Here is a 19,669-nt window from a genome sequence, read left to right as displayed (position 1 = left end):
TTATTCGTTTCTTTGTTTTTCTATATATTTATTTATTTCGTCGTTTCTTCGTTTACTTATTCATTCATTCATTCATTCATTCATTCATTCATTCATTCATTCATTCATTCATCCATTCATTGGTTTATTCATTTACTTATTTATTTATTTTTAATGTAAATATACCCATTTTCTTATATATTTATTTATTTATTCATTTACTTATTCATCTCTTTATTTATTTTAATTATTTATTGATTTATTGGTTTCTTTCTGTCTTTATTTATGTATTTATTTATTTATTTATTTATTTATTTATTTATTTATTTACTTATTTATTTACTTATTTATTTATTTATTTACTTATTTATTTACTTATTTATTTACTTATTTATTTATTTACTCGTTTCTTTATTTACTTCTTCAATTATTATTTACGTATTCACTTATTTATTTATTTGTTTATCTATTTATTTACTCCTTTCTTCAATTACTCCTTTATTTATTCATTTATTTATGCGTTTATTGCTTGCTTTGTTTATCTGTTCATTTAATTATTTATTTATTTATTCATTTCTTCATTTACTTACTCGTTTATATATATTTATTTATTTATTTATTTATGTATTTAAATATTTATTCGTTTCTTTGTTTGTCTGTTTCTTTATTAATTTATTTAGTCATTTCTTCATTTACTTACTTGTTTATTTCTTTGTTCATTTACTTCATTTATTCACTCATTTAATTTGTTGGAGTTATGGCTTACTTACTTACTTAGTTACATACTTACTTACTTACTTACTTACTTACTGGCTTTTAAGGAACCCGGAGGTTCATTGCCGCCCTCACATTAGGAGGAGCTACAAAATGCCGTGTTTATTAAATTTATCTATATCACTAGACCACTATTAAACATATACTCTTTAAGTTTACTAAGGCCCAATTGTATAAAACTCCCTGACTAAAGATCAAATTTGATCGAAGATCGAAAAGTAAACCGAGTTCAGACACTTCTTCTATTGTATAAAACTTTTCTGCGAACAAACTACCTTGGTTCAAATGCAATCTAAGTTCACGTGAAAAGGATTTGGCAACATCGCATAAACAGGTGAAATACGTGATGCGCCGACAGGTTTGTTCAGTGTTGCCAATCTAGCGACTTTAACTTTTTTTCAACAACAATTTCTTTTAACTTTTATATTGCATAAATAATAATAATAATAATAATAATAATAATAATAATGATTTATTTTAGCTGGCAGAGTTAAGGCCGTAAGGCCTTCTCTTCCACTCTACCAGCAGAAACTGTATATACATATGCATGAACTTACAAAGAATTCAACAATTTGATTTAGATGAGAGTTACATGTATACAAGAGTTATTTACGAATTAAACAACAAAATACTACGAACTATTAATTAAACACTGAAATAAACTGTGTAGCAGAATTAAACTACAATACATAGAATGTTAATATATTTCAAATAATATTAGATAATAGAAAGAGATTATTATGAGACAATTTTGAAAATGCAGCACAATCAGGATGATGTCTAAAGGAAAAAGCAACAGTGTAGTCAGTAATATTTTAAATCAGTATGATTGGAGTGAAATGCTAATAAGGTTATCTTTTAAGCTGTTCTTAAAGGTGTTTGGGATTTAGTGACCTTTTTAACATCCCATAGTGACAAAATTTAATCTTTCTTTGTTGATAATGAGAAATCTAGCGACTTTACAACTACTTTTTGGCGACTCTCCGTACACTCTGTTGGAGACACTGTTTTTTGTTGCAATGTAAAGAATGGCGGACAATAAGAAGAAGATTGACTGTTCTCCAAGTTGTTATCATGATACGGTGTTTGATACTGCTAAACATAATAACGCTTTATAAAACGACAATTTTCGTTTAGTAATACAGTTAATTGAAAATGTATGAATGTACCTATCTTATCCATTAATAATTAATGATTTTTATAAACATAATATAATAGGTTATGTTATTTGATACTGCTGAACACGATAGAGCCTTATAAAATATAAGAATGTTTGTGTATTAAGGCACGAAATTGAAAGAAATATATACATAAATGTACCTATCATATCTATTAATATTAATAATAATGGATATTTTATTTGCACAATCTGTCACTCGTATATTTCAAACAGAAAAGAAATAACTGAACTTGGATCTTCTAACTTAATCGGAGAAATTTCTTCAGTCAAAGTTGACTTTAGTTTGAGACAAATTAATCTCACATTAGACTTTATACAATACAAAATTCCAAGTTCAGCTGAAACAAGGATTAATTTAACCTCTGATCTAAGATTAAATGGTTTATACAATCGGGCCTAAGTAGCTTGGTTCAACCTTTCTGTTGTGAGGAGGGGTGGTTTGTTACCTGCGGGGAGACTACCTGCCGCCTACGCAGCTGTCCTAGAGTGAGTACAAATACCAACTTAAGAACGAGAAAAACTGTACAGTATATCGGACAAAAGTTTTGCGAGCCTGTGTACGTCCTTCGTTCATAACGTTTTTTATCTACTGTATATCAGGAGTTAAGCTGGTGGAAGGTACTCGCAATACCGATGTCAGATGCAAGTCCGTTATCCTTGTTCTCCCCATTGACTTGACGATGTTCATTATAGAAAATACGTACGTACGTAGATCCATACATTGCTAACAAGCGACCAGTAAAACTACAAATATTGGGGAATTTATTTCCAAGCAGAGCTTTAAAAAACTCGTGCCTACTTTTTTATAATCTTATTGCTGTACAGTTCTGGACATCAGCTAATTGTAATTGCAGTGATGCTGGTGCCTCGAATGATTGAACAGAAAACTTATAATTGAAGAGTCTCCATTCCATATTCATGCATGCAATATGTAAAAATCTATCTTCAGAGCTTTTGTAACGTAAGTTTATATATATTGTACAGGGACATCATTTTATTTTTACTAACATTTCTGATATTAACCTGGCTATACCTTTGGATTAACTTACCAACTTCCACGACTGTAGTTCGAAGATACTGGCGTAAAATGCAAACAAATCACTTTACTAGGTACAGGAAGGAAGAAAAGTAGTTCATCCATTTAGGTAAACTAGGAAATATCGCGATTTTGAGTTTGATAATTTTCATTAGGTTTTTGTTTAATCAAAATACAATACAGTATTAACAATGAGTGTTTTTACTCAGTAACTGAGCTGTACATTCGGACATATTCATTATGCAGTGTATATTATACTGTCTACAGCACATTAGCGTACAATATAGAGAATGAAGTTGAATTGAAAAATAATCATAATATGGATATTTAAACACATTTTTCAAAATGGTGGCCGTTCATTTCGATACAGGCTTCAGTTCTTTTGTGCATATTATCGCACTATAGACAATTGTACCTAATTCCAATAACCAGTTTCGTCCTTCGTACTAGTAACTCATGTTGAAATAATTCTGTCCCTACTCTTTAAAAGAGTACCTTACGCGTTATAAATTCAATCTTCACTTGTGCTCGATCCGAAAAGATAAAATTACTCAGACATACTATGTACTGTCCGTGCAAGTGGTTATGTCGCAGCGTCGTAGAAAGGGAGGAAATCACGTGAAAGTTAATTATTTAAGGAGACCCTTTTATTTAAGTTATTTTAAACAGTTGTATAATATTACGTAGACGTCCAATTCCTAACAGAAATTAATTTTTTCAGGAAAGAGCTAAGACTGCCCAGCTACTAGCCTTTACAGAGGGGCGAGCAGAAGCGGGTGGGAGGGATGCGACGTAGAAAAACGTATTACAGTACCTGTGCGAAAATATGATTAAGAATTGAAAGCTCTTTCGTCACTGGAAAACGCGAACATATTTCTGGAACGTACCATACTCACTCAGTACTGCTTACTGTGGCCGTAAGGCAACTCTGACTGCATATGCGGCTTTGTTTCTGTTTGGAGAACGGTTTGAAGTTTACTATTAGAGGGGGTGGGAGTGAAGTACACTCAGAAACTCAGGTACAATAAAATTGAAGTAAAAATAAAATGATGTCCTTGTATTTATTTACTACACCAAGAGAAGGAATTGAATTTTTGAAGTCTGGAAAATTGTTGAAAGCTATTTATTTCAAATTGTTGCGAAAAGATTTCAAGTTTTGACATAAATATCTATATAAAATCCGTAAGGTTTACATTATTAGTATGGTTCTTTCCTTGCAATTCAATATTTAACTTGTCTAGATTATTTGATAAATCTGCAAGGAAAGCGAAATCGCATATCCATTCTTAATTGGATAATTGAGGTAGTGTAATTCTGTGGGACTTCAAGAATACATCTATTTCTTCTCGTAAGGCCAAGAAGCGTCTCACTCACCATCGCCTTACTTAACCACCGTACTCTTCTTCAACCTCTTGCAAGTATGTCTGAAACCGACGATGACAAAGAGACCTTCCTTCAATCGCATGGACGGTTTTTACGACTATCTGCATGGCATTATCTAGACATACTGCTTTAGTACGTAATGCCACTCTATTATACAGTGAATTGCAACTATTTCATGTTATGAGTCTTTAATGGATCTTAATATAGCTACAAGGCCATTATGTTACTTTATGCTCGACCATGCCGAAATGTAGTAATTATTGACCTGGTAGCAGTCCTTTAATGCATGTCATTAAAGTACACCTGCTCATTAAAGGTCAGGTCTTTCAGCCAATTACGACTCAGGTTACAACTGTTCAGCCAATGACAGGTCAGCTTTCTACCGTTATAAAACCGCAAGTATCGATTATTCTCGGATATGCAATCGAAAGAGAATTAGCAAAAAGTCACGGAGGCTGGAAATCCAATTCTGTCGCAGAAGGTTATGTTCTGTTACTATATTAATTAGCTTTAATTGTAAATAATATTCAAATAAATTCAATTTGTCATCTCGTTTTTCAAATGTCTAATTTAATTTCAATGTTATCTCTGTAGGTTCTTATGGCCTAGCAAGGTCAATGTGAACATCTGTTCCTCGGAAAAAATCAATACTTTCGCGTCTGCGCACATCTCACAACATATGGGACATTGGTCAAGGTCAGATACAAAGAAAATTAATAATATCAAGTTAGAAATATGGTCGAGCATAAAAAGTCGTATGAAACTCGCCTATAATGGTAATTAAGAAGCTCGTATGAAAATTATGAAACTCGCTTCCGCTCGTTTCATCAATATCCTTACTCGCTTTTTAATTACCTTCATTATAGGCTCGTTGCATAATGTACTATTATCATTGTTGGGGCGTCATGTGTGGTTATATAAATCAATTTTTCCCAGGATAATTCATACTTTGTCACAACTTGAAAGACAGCTTCGAAACTAACATTATCCAGTGTAGTCATTCGCGTGAACAGTGTTAAAATGTCGTCGCACATTAAATATGGCATAATACTGCTCTTTCGAGCACAGTAAACAAAATGCCTTATCACAGTCGCACAGTATGCAATTTTTCCGATGTAGATGTACAAAAATCAAATTTCGACTTGAATAATTTCAAGGGAAAAATTGTTCCGGGGCCGGGTATCGATCCCGGGGTCTCTTATTGAACGTACCAGCGCTCTACCACTGAGCTACCCGGGAACTCCACCCGACACCGTCTCAACTTTTCCCTTTTTATATCCACACAACTCGCGTGGGCTGACGAAACGCCAGAGACCCACAACGAGTGCACACAATCTCTGTGTGACTTAGAATTGTGGTTTTCTGTTAACGTACACAGTAACGTATATATTATGCAAATCTAGTCTTTCAGGTGAAGCTGCCTATAAAGCAGATTTGAATAATTTCAAGGGAAAATTTGTTCCCGGGTAGCTCAGTGGTAGAGCGCTGGTACGTTCAACCAGAGGCCCCGGGATCGATACCCGGCCCCGGAACAATTTTTCCCTTGAAATTATTCAAATCTGCTTTACAGGGAGCTTCACCTGAAAGACTAGATTTGCAAATTTCGACTTGTTTAGTTATGCATAGGTGAATATGAATTCGTGTCCTTTAACATTTGGAGAATGTTGTGAGAAATAGCTTTTACTGATTGATCAGCGGCAAACTATATTTAGAAGGACATAAACTTTGAGTTCTTCCTAACACTTCTAGCTCCGGTTCAGTCGTAGACAGAGAGGCTTACTATGTGGGTGAAAAAGAGCCAATTGTTAGTGATTTATTATGTTGTAAAACAAGGAATTTGTTCATAATACGTTCTTACTAGTGTAACTTCAATTATAAGTTTATAAAGTATTTTCCTTCTTGCAATAGGGTTTAAATATTAGAATTGAAAAACTTCTGTTTTTAAAGTTCTCCAAATATAATGTGAGTTTTAGTACAGCCAGTCACGTCCGGTTACAACAATTCTTTTACGATTTAATACAGCATCAGTTAGAGTGTTGAATCCTTGTTTCAAAGTTTGCGCGTTCTTGCGCATTTATCAGTAATTAATTTTTTCAGCTGTGGGGCATACGGTAACTGTTCCATGTTTGGCTTAACAGCAGAAAAGAATCATTGACTAAGGAAGTTTTTAATCACCGTGACAGTGTTTTAGGTCTACAATATTATTCACATGACATGGAATATCAGTTTAAAAATACATTGGACACATTTTTATCTAACCTTAACAAACGCATAGGGAATCAGAACGCAAATCATTAGCTAGACAAAATTAATAACTACTCTGCAGTCTGACGCATTGTTATGAAACTTTGTACATGACTTACAGATGGCACATATGATTTGTGTACAAACTATGATTACGTTTGAACAAGAAAAACTACCCTTTTATAGCGGGTGCATTAGAATTAATAACTTCTCTCCTATCTAAAAGATTTTTTTTTTATACATTGTACGGAAGTTACAGATACCATATATTTTTTCTGCACAATCTATATTTACGGTTCCATAAGTGAAGCTAGTCCTTTTAGGGATGCATTAAACAACATTAAAAAATTCTCTCCTATCTAACAGATTTTTATGAAACTTCATACAGCAGTTTCAGGTGAAATATATTTTTTGTCTACAAGGTCTGATTATGTTCTATAAAAGGAATTGCCTCTTTACAGTGGTGCATTTATGCAAAATTAACAACTTCTCCCCTATATAATATACAGGGTGTCCGGGACAAATTTTACCAATAAGAAAGTTTAATAACTCACCAAATAATTGATGGATGAAAATGCTGTTTACGGGAATTGACAAAGGGACTTCCAAAGTTTCGAGTGACCACTAATAAACTTCTATGTGTGCACCTCTTGTAGCACGACAGATGTCCCGGCGATATTCAAGTTCTTGCCAAACGGTCCAATCACAGTTTCATGTGTAAGTCCGCACCAAACATTAATCTTAGGGCTGTCACTTTCCAATTCCCTCACTACATGCGGATTTTCTGATCCCCAGATGCGACAATTATGCCTGTTGACGATCCCACAGACGTGGAAGGTGGACTCATCACTAAACACGACCTTCTGCAGATATCCATTTTCAATATCAATTTTCAACAGCATGTCACTAGCGAAATCATATCGTGCAGGCAAGTCGTTTGGTTTCAACTTTTGAACCAATTGAATCTTGTATGCATGCAGACGTAACCTCTTGTGCAGAACATCGTGGATAGTTGACTTTGGAATTGCAAGTTCCCTGCTGGCACGGCGAACAGACTTACACGGGCCTTACACATTGTGTGCCTATCTGGTGGTTGCTTCTCAGGCCACTGTTGTCTAAATCTTCTCTCCACTATGTTCGGATACTTGAATTCGGCAAGCCAATAGCAGCATTGAAGTTTTTGTTGCACTGTGAACGCCATTTTAATTACAGCTATGTCAACAACAATGACCAAATGTTGTCAACATCACACATAAAACTTAAAATGTCCCTCTTTCATTTGCCGCAAATTTCATTTTCCTATCTCCATTATTCCGCGAGTTATTAAACTTTCTTTTTGGTAAATTTTGTCCCGGACACAGTGTATTTTATGCAACTTTGTACAACTACTAGGCCTAAAGATAACATACAGATGTAATCAGAATTTATACACAAAAAATAATATATGCTACCTGTAACTCCTGTACAAACTTTCATAAAATCTTTTGTGTAGGAGAGAAGTTAATCGTGTGTAATTGCACACCCTGTAAAGGGGTACTTTCTCCTTTGGAACTGTAAATACAATTTGTACACACACAAAAAAACATATTCTACGTGTAACTTCCGTACAATTTTTCATAATAATCTGTTAGATAGGAGGGAAGTTACTATTTTTGTCTAAAACCATCCAGTATAAAGGGGTAATTCCACTTACACAATCGTAGTCAGAGTTTGTACACGAAGAATATGTGCTATCTGTAAGGTCTGTACAAAGTTTCATAACAATCCGATGGAATGCAGAGAAGTTATGAATTTTGTCCAGCTAGATTTGCGTTATTGCACATTGTGAGCCATGGCGAAAATGTGATCATGCGCCGAGCCACTGTGTAACCTGCAACGTGCATAGCACCTATGGAGGGGGCGAACACCCGAAGGGGAAGTGAAGCAACTGTCTGACTTATTAACGTATTTTCATTTTCCTTACATCAAGCACTTAAATATAATTTTATACAGTATAAGGTTACAAACTAATGTTTAGTACGTGTAACGAAGAAAGAAATGAACGATAAAACATAGTAGACATTATCACAACCTAAAATTAACTGTCTTCAGAATGTGTCTGCGACAGAGGTTCAGAATCAGGAATTATGTCACTTACGGCCAGTCGTAGTTGATCACGAATGTATTTTGTCTATCAGTCGTGATCTAAATCTGGTTTTTACTATTTTCATTGTTGAAAATAATTTTTCACAAACGTAAGTTGTAACGAACATGGCTTCAACAGAGCAAACGAAAAAACGAAGCTTCGGATATTTATTTTCTGGCATAGGTTTGTAAAGTTAAACATTTGTCAAGTCCTTACATCTAGCTTACATTTAACATTACATTGTAAATCAGTGAGTTTAAATTGAAGATCTGACCGCATTATTCGTACATCTGCTGAAAAAGGATCGACGTACAGAGATAATAACAATAATAATATTAATAATAATAATAATAATAATAATAATAATAATAATAGTGGTAGTAATAGTAGGAGTAGTAATAATAGTAATAATAATACAACCTTTCATTTTTCATCAGTGACATGTATATTATTCTATTGTGCCGAAGTACATATAAAGTTCCCATGCAGATATTCTGCGTCATCGTACGATGAAAGAGTAGTGGAACGGAGAAAAATTCTCTCCGGCACCGGGATTTGAACCCGGGTTTTCAGCTCTACGTGCTGATGCTTTATCCATTAAGCTAAACCGGATTCCCATCCCGGTGCCGGATCGAATCCTCTCAGTTAAAGTTCCACCTCTTGGGTTCCCTCTGGTGGCCGCCCTCTGCACTACGTCATAGATGTCTATGAACGTAGGACCAATGTCCACACATGTGCTGAGGTGCACTCGTTATGAGTGACTAGTTGGCCGGGATCCGACGGAATAAGCGCCGTCTTAAATCACGAGTGATTTACGCATATCTTATATATTATTTTAATGTACCGAAGTAAAGACGTAAGTTCACTCACCTTCTTCTTTTGGTAGATGTGGCTGTGACTGTATCCAGTCCTTCAACATGTCCACTGCTTCTTTAATACTTCTTTCGTTGAGTCCATATTCTGCCCATATTTTCTCTATAACTTCTCTATTGGGAAACCCAAGCTCATTTGCCATAATTCTGAAAATATAAATGCAACTAATTACTTACTACATGTAATCAATCTCCTGCTTAGTTGGTTCCATAGCAACGGACTGGAAAGGCAAAAGTAAAATTGAAAGCGGAAATTCGTGTTATTCTCAGTCTTTGACCGAACCAATTTCTCTGTTTATAATCTTTCTCCACACGAGTAAGGCCCGTAACACACTTGAAGAGTTTTCGCCAGCGAGAAATGTGTTGCGAGAAAATTAAAAAATTGATAACATGGATTCAAATGGACGTCCACACACTGGAAGAGATTCTCGTTCGAGGCAAAAACCTCGCGCGAGTTTCTCGCTGGAATCGGTAGCTCAGCGAATTTTCTTGATACATTTATCAAAGATGTTTGACATTTATACTCTTTATGACGAATGAATGTAGAAAAAGATATCACAGGTGGCAATGAATTGTATTGTTTTTATTTGAAAATGAGGAAAGATGGCTGGTGATTGCAGTCAGAAACTTATCGAACTTGTACGATGTCACCTGTAGGCCTATTTATATGATACACTGGATGAAAACTATAAAAAAACGAAACTTAAAGAAGAAATCTGGAGACAAATATCAGATGATCTGAAAATAAATAGGCCTATATTTTATTTTGATGAGATTTAATAGTAATAATTAGACATTTGAAATAATGTATCTATATGTCTTAACATTTTACATAATTGTATTCAGAACATAGCAAAGAATCCTCTATCATATCATGAATAGCAAAAAACTGAGGTCTATTCAACCTGAAATAATGCCTTTTTTTAAGTACCAGGTCGAATTTGACCCATTCCTTTTAAAAGAAGTGTAGGACAAGTTAGAACATAAAATATTTCAAGGCAACGTTACTCTACCAATAGTAGACTGAGCAAATTGATAATGTCATGTACCAAGTTACCAATATTCAAAATTTATCGTTTCAAAGTGGGACAGGACTAACTGGAGTAACTTTCGAGGAATATCACTTTTATTGACGTCGTACAAAATTTTGTCTCATATTCTTTTGAGAAGTTTAACTCCATATGTATATGAAATTCTTGGAGATCATCAGCATTGTTTTAGGCGTAATAGATCAACTATTGACCAGATATTTTGTATTCGACAGATAATGGAGAAAAAATGGGAGTATAAGGGTACAGTACATCAGTTATTCATATATTTCAAAAAGGCATATGACTCGGTTAAGAGAGACGTTTTATATGATATTCTTATAGAATTTGGTATCCCCAAGAAACTAGTTCCATTAATTAAAATGTGTCTCAGTGAAACGTACAGCAGATTTCGTATAGGTCAGTTTCTGTCTGATGCGTTTCCAATTCACTGCGGGCTAAAGCAAGGAGATGCACTATCAACTTTATTTTTAAACTTTGTTCTAGAGTATGCCATTAGGAAAGTCCAGGATAACATAGAGGGCTTGGACTTGAACGGGTTACATCAGCTGCTTGTCTATGCGGATGACGTGAATATGTTAGGAGAAAATCCACAAACAATTCGGGAAAAAACGGGAATTTTACTGGGAGCAAGTAAAGAGGTAGATTTGCAAGGAAATCCCGAAAAGACTAAGTATGATTGTCTCGTGACGAGAATATTGTACGAAATGGAAATATAAAAATTGGAAATTTATCTTCTGAAGAAGTGTAGAAGTTCAAATATCTGGGACCAAAGTAACAAATATAAATGATACTCGGGAGGAAATTAAACACAGAATAAATATGGGAAATGCGTGTTATTTTTCGGTTGAGAAACATTTATCATCCAGTCTGCTGTCAAAAAATGTGAAAGTTAGAATTTTTAAAACAGTTATATTAACTGTTGTTCTTTATGGTTGTGAAACGTGGGCTCTCAGTTTGAGAGAGGAACATAGGTTAAGGGTATGTGAGAATAAAGTACATAGGAAAATATTTGGGGCTAAGAGGGATGAAGTTACAGGAGAATGGCGAAAGTTAAACAACACAGAACTGCACGCATTGTATTCTTCACCTGACATAATTGGGAACATTAAATCCAGACGTTTGAGATGGGCAGGGCTTATAGCACGTATGGGCGAATCCAGAAATGCATATAGAGTGTTAGTTGGGAGACCGGAGGGAAAAAGACCTTTAGGGAGGCCAAGACGTAGATGGGAAGATAATATTGAAATAGGTTTAAGGAAGGTGGGATATGATGATAGAGACTGGATTAATCTTGCTCATGATAGGGACCGTTGGAGGGCTTATGTGAGGGCGGCAATGAACCTCTGGGTTCCTTAAAAGCCAGTAAGTAAGTAATTAATATCTGATATTTTACATTAATCAACCTGTCTCGACAAGAGCACCTTCCTTCCCTTTCTACTGTTTCCAACATAGTCTCTTAAGGTGCCTCAACCGTAAAGCGAATGTCATGTAATCTATGAAGAAAATTTGGACTCATGTCGCCAAAATACTGTCTCACTAACATCAATTCACTTGACGCTAAATAACCTAGTCTAGTAGATGATGGAACGACATAAAATAACCCACTAACAACTATATAAGGCATCTTTCAAGAATCATTCTATGCTTTCACGGTTCATTCTACGCTAGTGAACATTTCAGTGACACTAGTAGTTTTAGATAGTACCTTTTATAGGGAAATTTTAATTTCTTTTCCACATTTTCTATCCGTGGTTTTGTTCTTTATCAGAATTAATATTGTGTTACAAAAAGAGGTTATACAGGGACATCATTTTATTTTTACTAACATTTCTAATATTAACTAGGCTATACCTTTGGATTAAATGGAAACACCGTCTGCTATCCCCTTCCACGACTGGACTTCGATGATACTGGCGTAAAATGCAAACAAATCACTTTACTAGGTACAGGAGGGAAGAAAATTAGTTCATCCATTTACGTAAAGTAGGAAATATCGCGATTTTCAGTCTGATAGTTTTCATTGGTTTTTCTTTAATCTAAATACAGTACTGTATTAACAGTAAGTGTTTTTACTCACGAAGCGAGTTATCCATGCGAACGTATTCATTATGCAGTGTATATTATACTGTCTACAGCACATTAGCGTACAATATAGAGAATGAAGTTAAATGGCAAAATAATCATAATATGGATATTTAAACACAATTTTGAAAATGGTGGCCGTTTATTTCGATACTGGCTCCAGTTGTTTTTTTCACATTATCGAGCTATAGACAATTGTACCTAATTCCAATTACCAGTTTCGTCCTTTGTACTGGTAACTCATGTTGAAATAATTCTGTACCTACTCTACGTACTGTAAATTCAATCTTCACTTCTGCCCGACCCGAAAATATAAAATTACTCAGACATGCTATCTACTGTCCGTCGAAGTGGTTATGCCACAGGATTGTAGAAAGGGAGGAAATCACGTGACAGTTAATTACTAAACGAGGCCCTTTTATTTAAGTTAAATTAAACAGCTGTATAATATTACGTAAACTTCCAATTCCTAAGAGAAATTAATGTTTTCAGAAAAGAGCTAAGACAGCCCAGCTTTTACAGAGGGGCGAGCAGAAGCAGGTGGGGCAAACGGACAGTACCTGTGCGAAAATATGATTCAATATTGAAAGCTCTTCCGTCACTGGAAAACGCGAACATATTTCTGGAACGTACTATACTCAGTAACTCAGTACTGTTTACTATCTGCGGTCTTGGTTCTGTGTGGAGTTGGAACTTGCTTAGTAGAAGGGGTGGGAGTGAAGTACATTCAAAAACTCAGGTACAATAAAAATTGAAGTAAACATAAAATGATGTCCCTGTATTAGATGACGATGCTGTGGCACAGTGTATTGTTCCTAGTACCCACAGCGCTCCAAGCGGCTAGCAACTTTCGCGAAATTTGCAAAAAATCGACCCAAGCTTCGAGACTGTAAATAGTAGACTGTGATAAAACCCCTGTTTAGCCAGCATATGGGCTTAACCAATATAAGTTATAAATTCCGATATATCGGGGTTTGAAATTAGGGTCTATTGGTTATACCCTCAGCACTGAGCCACGTAGCTGATTTTGTTACAAATATTATTCCTTGTTATTTGTTCTCCTTGATCAGTAATTGTTATAATAAAATAAATTGAGGCTGAATTTGAATTTAGAGTTTAATTACATTCATGATTGTAATGAAGTTCTGAATTCAGGAAGCGTTTACTTATTCTGTCGGTATGGCATAGTTGCGCCCCGATGGGCATAGTACACACGAAAGTGATTGTCATAATATAAACAAATTACTTACAAATATTACAGTGATAGCTGCATTGAAATCAGGTAGGCCTAGCATATGATCAATTTTGCTATTTAAAATAACACTTTTTTTATCGATCACACACAATAAATGAACTGCATTTTTTGTTTGTACATCGATATCTTAACCCTACGGTACAGGGTTTCGCAAATCGAAACTTAGAACCTTTGTGAATTGTTAACTCTTCACCCTTTTCACTAAACTTAACATTCATTTTGAATTAACCTCACTATACGCCACAAACGGTGTGAAAATCACTAATAAAATGTCAAGACTGCTAAGGAACCATATTGCAACGCCTCCCTCATTTGAATATGTCAGTTAATAAAGTACTGCAAACTTCATAGTGTTCATTTTAACGGTAGGCTATCGATAATCACTTCATAAACAGTAGGGGTGCTATTCATAGACATTTTGCAGCACGCGCTACGAGCGTACTAAGCTAGCCCCGGCTATCCACTGGTTACTAGTACAGAATTCAAATCATATCCTATCGCTAACACTGGTTTATGAATACGAAAAACGCTGATCATCCACCGGAAGCCCGCGCTAAAAATATTTATGAATACGGCCCTAGAAAAATAGTTAATAAAGTACTGCCAACTTCATGGTGTTCATTTTAACGATAGGCAATCGGTATTCACTGCATAAACAGTAGAAAAACAGTTAATAAAGTACTGCCAACTTCATGGTGTTCATTTTAACGGTATCGATAATTAATATTAAATCGAATAAGAAATCAATAAGGTTGGTTGATTACGAGGCTCGAGTTTCCGTAGTGTCTTTTTCTCTAACTATTTCTTCGGGGCGCAACTATGCCATCCCCTTTTCTCTACCTAATGGGAACGGGGCGCAACTATGCCCACAAAACAGGGACCCTTTTTTATCTGCTGCATCTTACCTGACCGTGGCCAGTGTGTAATTTAGCGAGTCTAGCCGGCCGAAAATCATTTCTCGAAAACTAATCGCTCAATTATCATAAAATTTAGTATGTACCTTCAATTATTGAAGTGGATAAGTTTTTAATAATGAAAATGAAAATAGCAACTATTTTTACTGAAAATAAAAATAGTAATATTGTAAAAAAAAATTCGATTCGAGTGAAAAAAATTAATTAATGTTCAAAATGTGGAATTAGTGTTCATAATGTGGAATGCACTTACAATTGAAAGCGTAAGGCGAAGGAATATTGCAACATATCTTACTCGTTCGGACGTCAGATGCATCCCCATCGGAATCTGTATCCTCGCTGCTAGTCTCAACTTTGACAGCACCGACTAATGGCGGCTCGGAGACAACTGCAGCACTACTATTGAAATTTTGCGGAAAAAAATCACGACGTCGTATTCAGAAAAGTATAATAAATATCTCTACAAAATTTTATCGAGGTGATAGAGGGCTGCACCTTTTAAAAGTCAACTCGAAATATATAATAAGGTAAAGCTCAAACTCTTTGCACATGTTTATCCAGACACTTATTCTAGACAATAAGATAATAATTTTTGTCAACAGTAATCTCACTAGACGTTTTGATTTATCTAGAGAAAATCAAAACTCGAGTGGGATTTAATTGACTATTACACGATTAGAGGAAAGTATATAAAGATTAGAAGTAACGAAGTACTCCAATACAATAAAATATTAATTGACTTACGAAAATACAACTGTCTTCAAATGTACGTATTATTGTAACATCTCAACATTACAAATATTACGCTAGATGCATGCTAGATGGCAGTAGTGTCTTTATACAGACACTGTAATGATTACTATTCAATAAATCTTAATATTAAACAATCTCAGATACGTGACTATCCATAATATCATATAGCAGAAGTTCTTTTTATCCTCTCAGAACAGAAGCTATAACATAACCTAACTAATATACACAAGTGTTAGAAAAGTTTTAATTAACGACGATGACATAAAAAATAAACATGAATAATTTTAAAAGGAATAATTATTGAATGTACAATTTTCAAATTTGAATGTGGTTGGTGGTTCAATTGATGTTATATTGGACGTGTGCGTAATAGAAGTGGAATTCGTTGATTTAGGCCTACATGGTGTATTCAACTTATTCAGGATTTCCGAATGAATAATTTTAAAAGGAATAATTATTGAATGTACAATTTTCAAATTTGAATATGGTTGGTGGTTCAATTGATGTTATATTGGACGTGTGCGTAATAGAAGTGGAACTCGTTGATTTAGGCCTACATGGTGTATTCAACTTATTCAGGATTTCCGAATGAATAATTTTAAAAGGAATAATTATTGAATGTACAATTTTCAAATGTGAATATGGTTGGTGGTTCAATTGATGTTATATTGGACGTGTGCATAATAGAAGTGGAACTCGTTGATTCAGGCCTACATGGTGTATTCAACTTATTCAGGATTTCCGAATGAATAATTTTAAAAGGAATAATTATTGAATGTACAATTTTCAAATTTGAATGTGGTTGGTGGTTCAATTGATGTTATATTGGACGTGTGCATAATAGAAGTGGAACTCGTTGACTTAGGCCTACATGGTGTATTCAACTTATTCAGGATTTCCGAATGGTGCTCTTCATTTATTTGTAAATCGGATTTCAGAAGATGCATAGGTATGATCAGTGATTTTTATTAATTCTTGTTCTTGAATGCCAATGCGAGTCATATTTGAAACTGCTGTGCATCGACTGGAGAGGTTTGTAATTTTATATATATTTTTGACGTCCAGACCAGCGCAGTTTCAAATGTTGGCAAACAAAGAAACAAATGCTAGGGACGCGATAAAATTAAACAAATGCTAGGGACGCGATAAAATTGTGCGATAAGCAGCCATGATTGGTTGAAATACGTCCTTTCGTACCGTTTTATTGGTCAAAAGTAGTATGACGTAGTAAGAGTGTAATAGTCACGAAAATTAACTTATATGTAAGTACATACCTCCTTATAATATATCCACACTCTGTATTAGAAAAAAATACTGTATTAACTTCACCACTTTGCACCATCCAAACACATACTTCGCGCCCGCCTCTGCAGCGTAAATGATCTTATCGGAGACATGCAACTTTCGCTCTGTTGTGAGGGTCCCCTAACAGATGTAAGCATCTGTCTACACTTGGATAGTATACTTTGGAGTGTTATAAACACGTCTATACAAGAATTAACATTAAAGATAGGGCGTGAAAATTGATTTTTGGCCGGCTAGCTGCTTGAAATTACACACTGTGTGTGGGGCGCAACTATGCCCTGCCCTATTCTGTAAATAATGTATTTCATTTCATCTGAGCAGCAATATCCTTTGACAGATTCACTTTACATTTCTTTCAAGAATAGACTACTATTTGCATTTATATAAATATCAAAGTAGTGCACTTACCGACCACGTCTCTACTCACTCAACAACGGATCCTGAGCTTCTCCTTGACTGTAGCACTTCACAGAACGTACTGGTTTGCCTCATTATCAAGCCCGGCCAACACAAAATGTATAAAAGCGGAACTGGTCAAACCACTCGAATAGCAACATTGTGTAGTTGTTCTCTGTCAGTCGTGAAGCCCGCGTGAATTATGACAGCACATATTTAATCTAAGTTTGATACCTAGCTTAACACACTCGCTGTTGCCCGAAAGAAGGTTCTTTATCACACCTTTGTCGCGTCAATTAAAAACAAATCGTCTTACTTCTTTTCTTTCTTTATTCAAATTTTAATGGTTATGGGATGTATACTTTTTCCTTTTCTTTTCCGTTAAATATGAAATTTACACGCTACAATTTTAAGGAACCTAGTAAATTCCTTATTAATTTACAGCAGTGGAGAAAAACTTACCTATACCTCTTCTAAAGATGGAGATAATGTTTAAAAGTTATTAATTATTTATTCATTAACAGTAATAGAAAAAGTGCAGTCTCTCTCTCTTCTGAATTCCTTAATTTATTAACAAAAATGGAAAAAGTACAATCTGTACCTGGTCTGCAGACAGAGTCAATCTTTGAAATGGAAATTCCTTTTTTATTAACAGTAATGGAAAAAAAAAGTACAATCTACACCTGTTCTCAACACAGAGATAATCTTGGAAATGTGAATTACTTATTTTATTAACGGTAATGGAAAAATACAATCTGTACCTGTTCTGAAGAAAGAGCCAATCTTTGAAAGGAGAATTCCGTATTGTAGTAACAGTAATGGGAAGAGTGCAATCTATTTATTTATTTATTTTATTTATTTAATTAATTAATTAATTTACTGTATTTATTTATTTTTATTTAGTTATTGCTTTATTTATTTATTTACTTTATTTATTTATTAATTTTATTCATTATATTTATTTATTTATTTACTTACTTATTTATTTATATATTTCTGTATGTCTTTATTTCTTTCTTTCTTTCTTTCTTTGTTTCTTTCTTTCTTTTTTCTTTCTTGCTTTATTTCTTTGTTTGTTTGTTTGATTGTTTCTTTCTTTCTTTCTTTCTTTCTTTTTTCTTGCTTTATTTCTTTCTTTCTTTCTTTATTCCTTTGTTTGTTTGTTTGTTTCTTTCTTTCTTGCTTTATTTCTTTCCTTCTTTATTCCTTTGTTTGTTTGTTTGTTTCTTTCTTTCTTCCTTTATTTCTTTCTTTCTTTATTCCTTTGTTTGTTTCTTTCTTTCTTTCTTTCTTGCTTTATTTCTTTCTTTGTTTCTTGTTTCTTTCTTTCTTTCTTTCTTTCTTGCTTTATTTCTTTCTTTCTTTATTCCTTTGTTTGTTTCTTTGTTTCTTTCTTTCTTGCTTTATTTCTTTCTTTGTTTCTTTGTTTCTTTCTTTCTTTATTTACTTCTTTCTTTGTTTCTTTGTTTGTTTATTTGTTTGTGTCTTTCTTTCTTTCTTGCTTTATTTCTTTCTTGCTTTATTTTTTCTTTCTGTCTTGCTTTATTTCTTTCTTTGTTTCTTTCTTTGTTTCTTCTTTCTTTCTTTCTTGCTTTATTACTTTCTTGCTTTATTTTTTCTTTCTGTCTTGCTTTATTTCTTTCTTTGTTTCTTTCTTTGTTTCTTTCTTCCTTTGTTTCTTTCTTGCTTTATTTCTTTGTTTGTTTGTTTGTTTGTTTCTTGCTTTATTGCTTTCTTGCTTTATTTCTTTCTTTCTTTCTTGCTTTATTTGTTTGTTTGTTTGTTTCTTTGTTTCTTTCTTTCTTTTTTCTTGCTTTATTTCTTTCTTTGTTTCTTTGTTTCTTTGTTTGTTTGTTTCTTTCTTTATTTCTTGCTTTATTTCTTTCTTTCTTTCTTTCTTGCTTTATTTCTTCCTTTCTTTCTTTCTTGCTTTATTTCTTTCTTTGTTTCTTTCTTTGTTTCTTTCTTTGTTTCTTGCTTTATTTCTTTCTTGCTTTATTTCTTTCTTGATTTCTTTCTTTCTTTCTTTCTTGCTTTATTTCTTTCTTTATTCAGTTTATTCATTCATTCATTCATTTATTTATTTAATCTGACAGGATTAAGGCCATCCTATCAGATAACACATATAAATACAAAAAAGAAATGGAGACGCTGATGAAAATAGTATATTTTGTACCTGTTCTGAAGATAGAGCCAATCTTTGAAATGTGAACTCCCTGTGCATTAAATACAATGGAAAAAGTCTAACGTATAAGATCTGTTCTTAATTATTTGCTTTCTCAGCAAGAATCTTGTGAGTCTTTGACACGCTGCAAAATT

The 19,669-nt window shown here is 34.0% G+C and overlaps 1 protein-coding gene across 1 annotated transcript in view; it reads right to left on the bottom strand.

Annotated features, from left to right (window-relative positions):
- The window catches only part of LOC138711696 (alpha-tocopherol transfer protein-like), a 50,316-nt gene extending 32,807 nt beyond the window's left edge, over window positions 1–17,509 (bottom strand). Inside the window, exons 1-2 of the mRNA XM_069842834.1 lie at window positions 17,363–17,509; window positions 9,592–9,740 (exon numbers count right to left, since the gene is read on the bottom strand). Coding sequence (XP_069698935.1) covers window positions 9,592–9,736 — 145 coding nt within the window. The 5' untranslated portion in view covers window positions 9,737–9,740; window positions 17,363–17,509. The remainder of the gene's footprint in view (window positions 1–9,591; window positions 9,741–17,362) is intronic.
- Between the last annotated feature and the right edge of the window lie 2,160 nt (window positions 17,510–19,669).

The sequence above is a fragment of the Periplaneta americana genome, chromosome 13 (assembly GCF_040183065.1).
Source record: "Periplaneta americana isolate PAMFEO1 chromosome 13, P.americana_PAMFEO1_priV1, whole genome shotgun sequence".
Classification (NCBI taxonomy): Eukaryota; Metazoa; Arthropoda; class Insecta; order Blattodea; family Blattidae; genus Periplaneta; species Periplaneta americana.
This window is presented reverse-complemented; position numbering and strand designations above follow the sequence as displayed.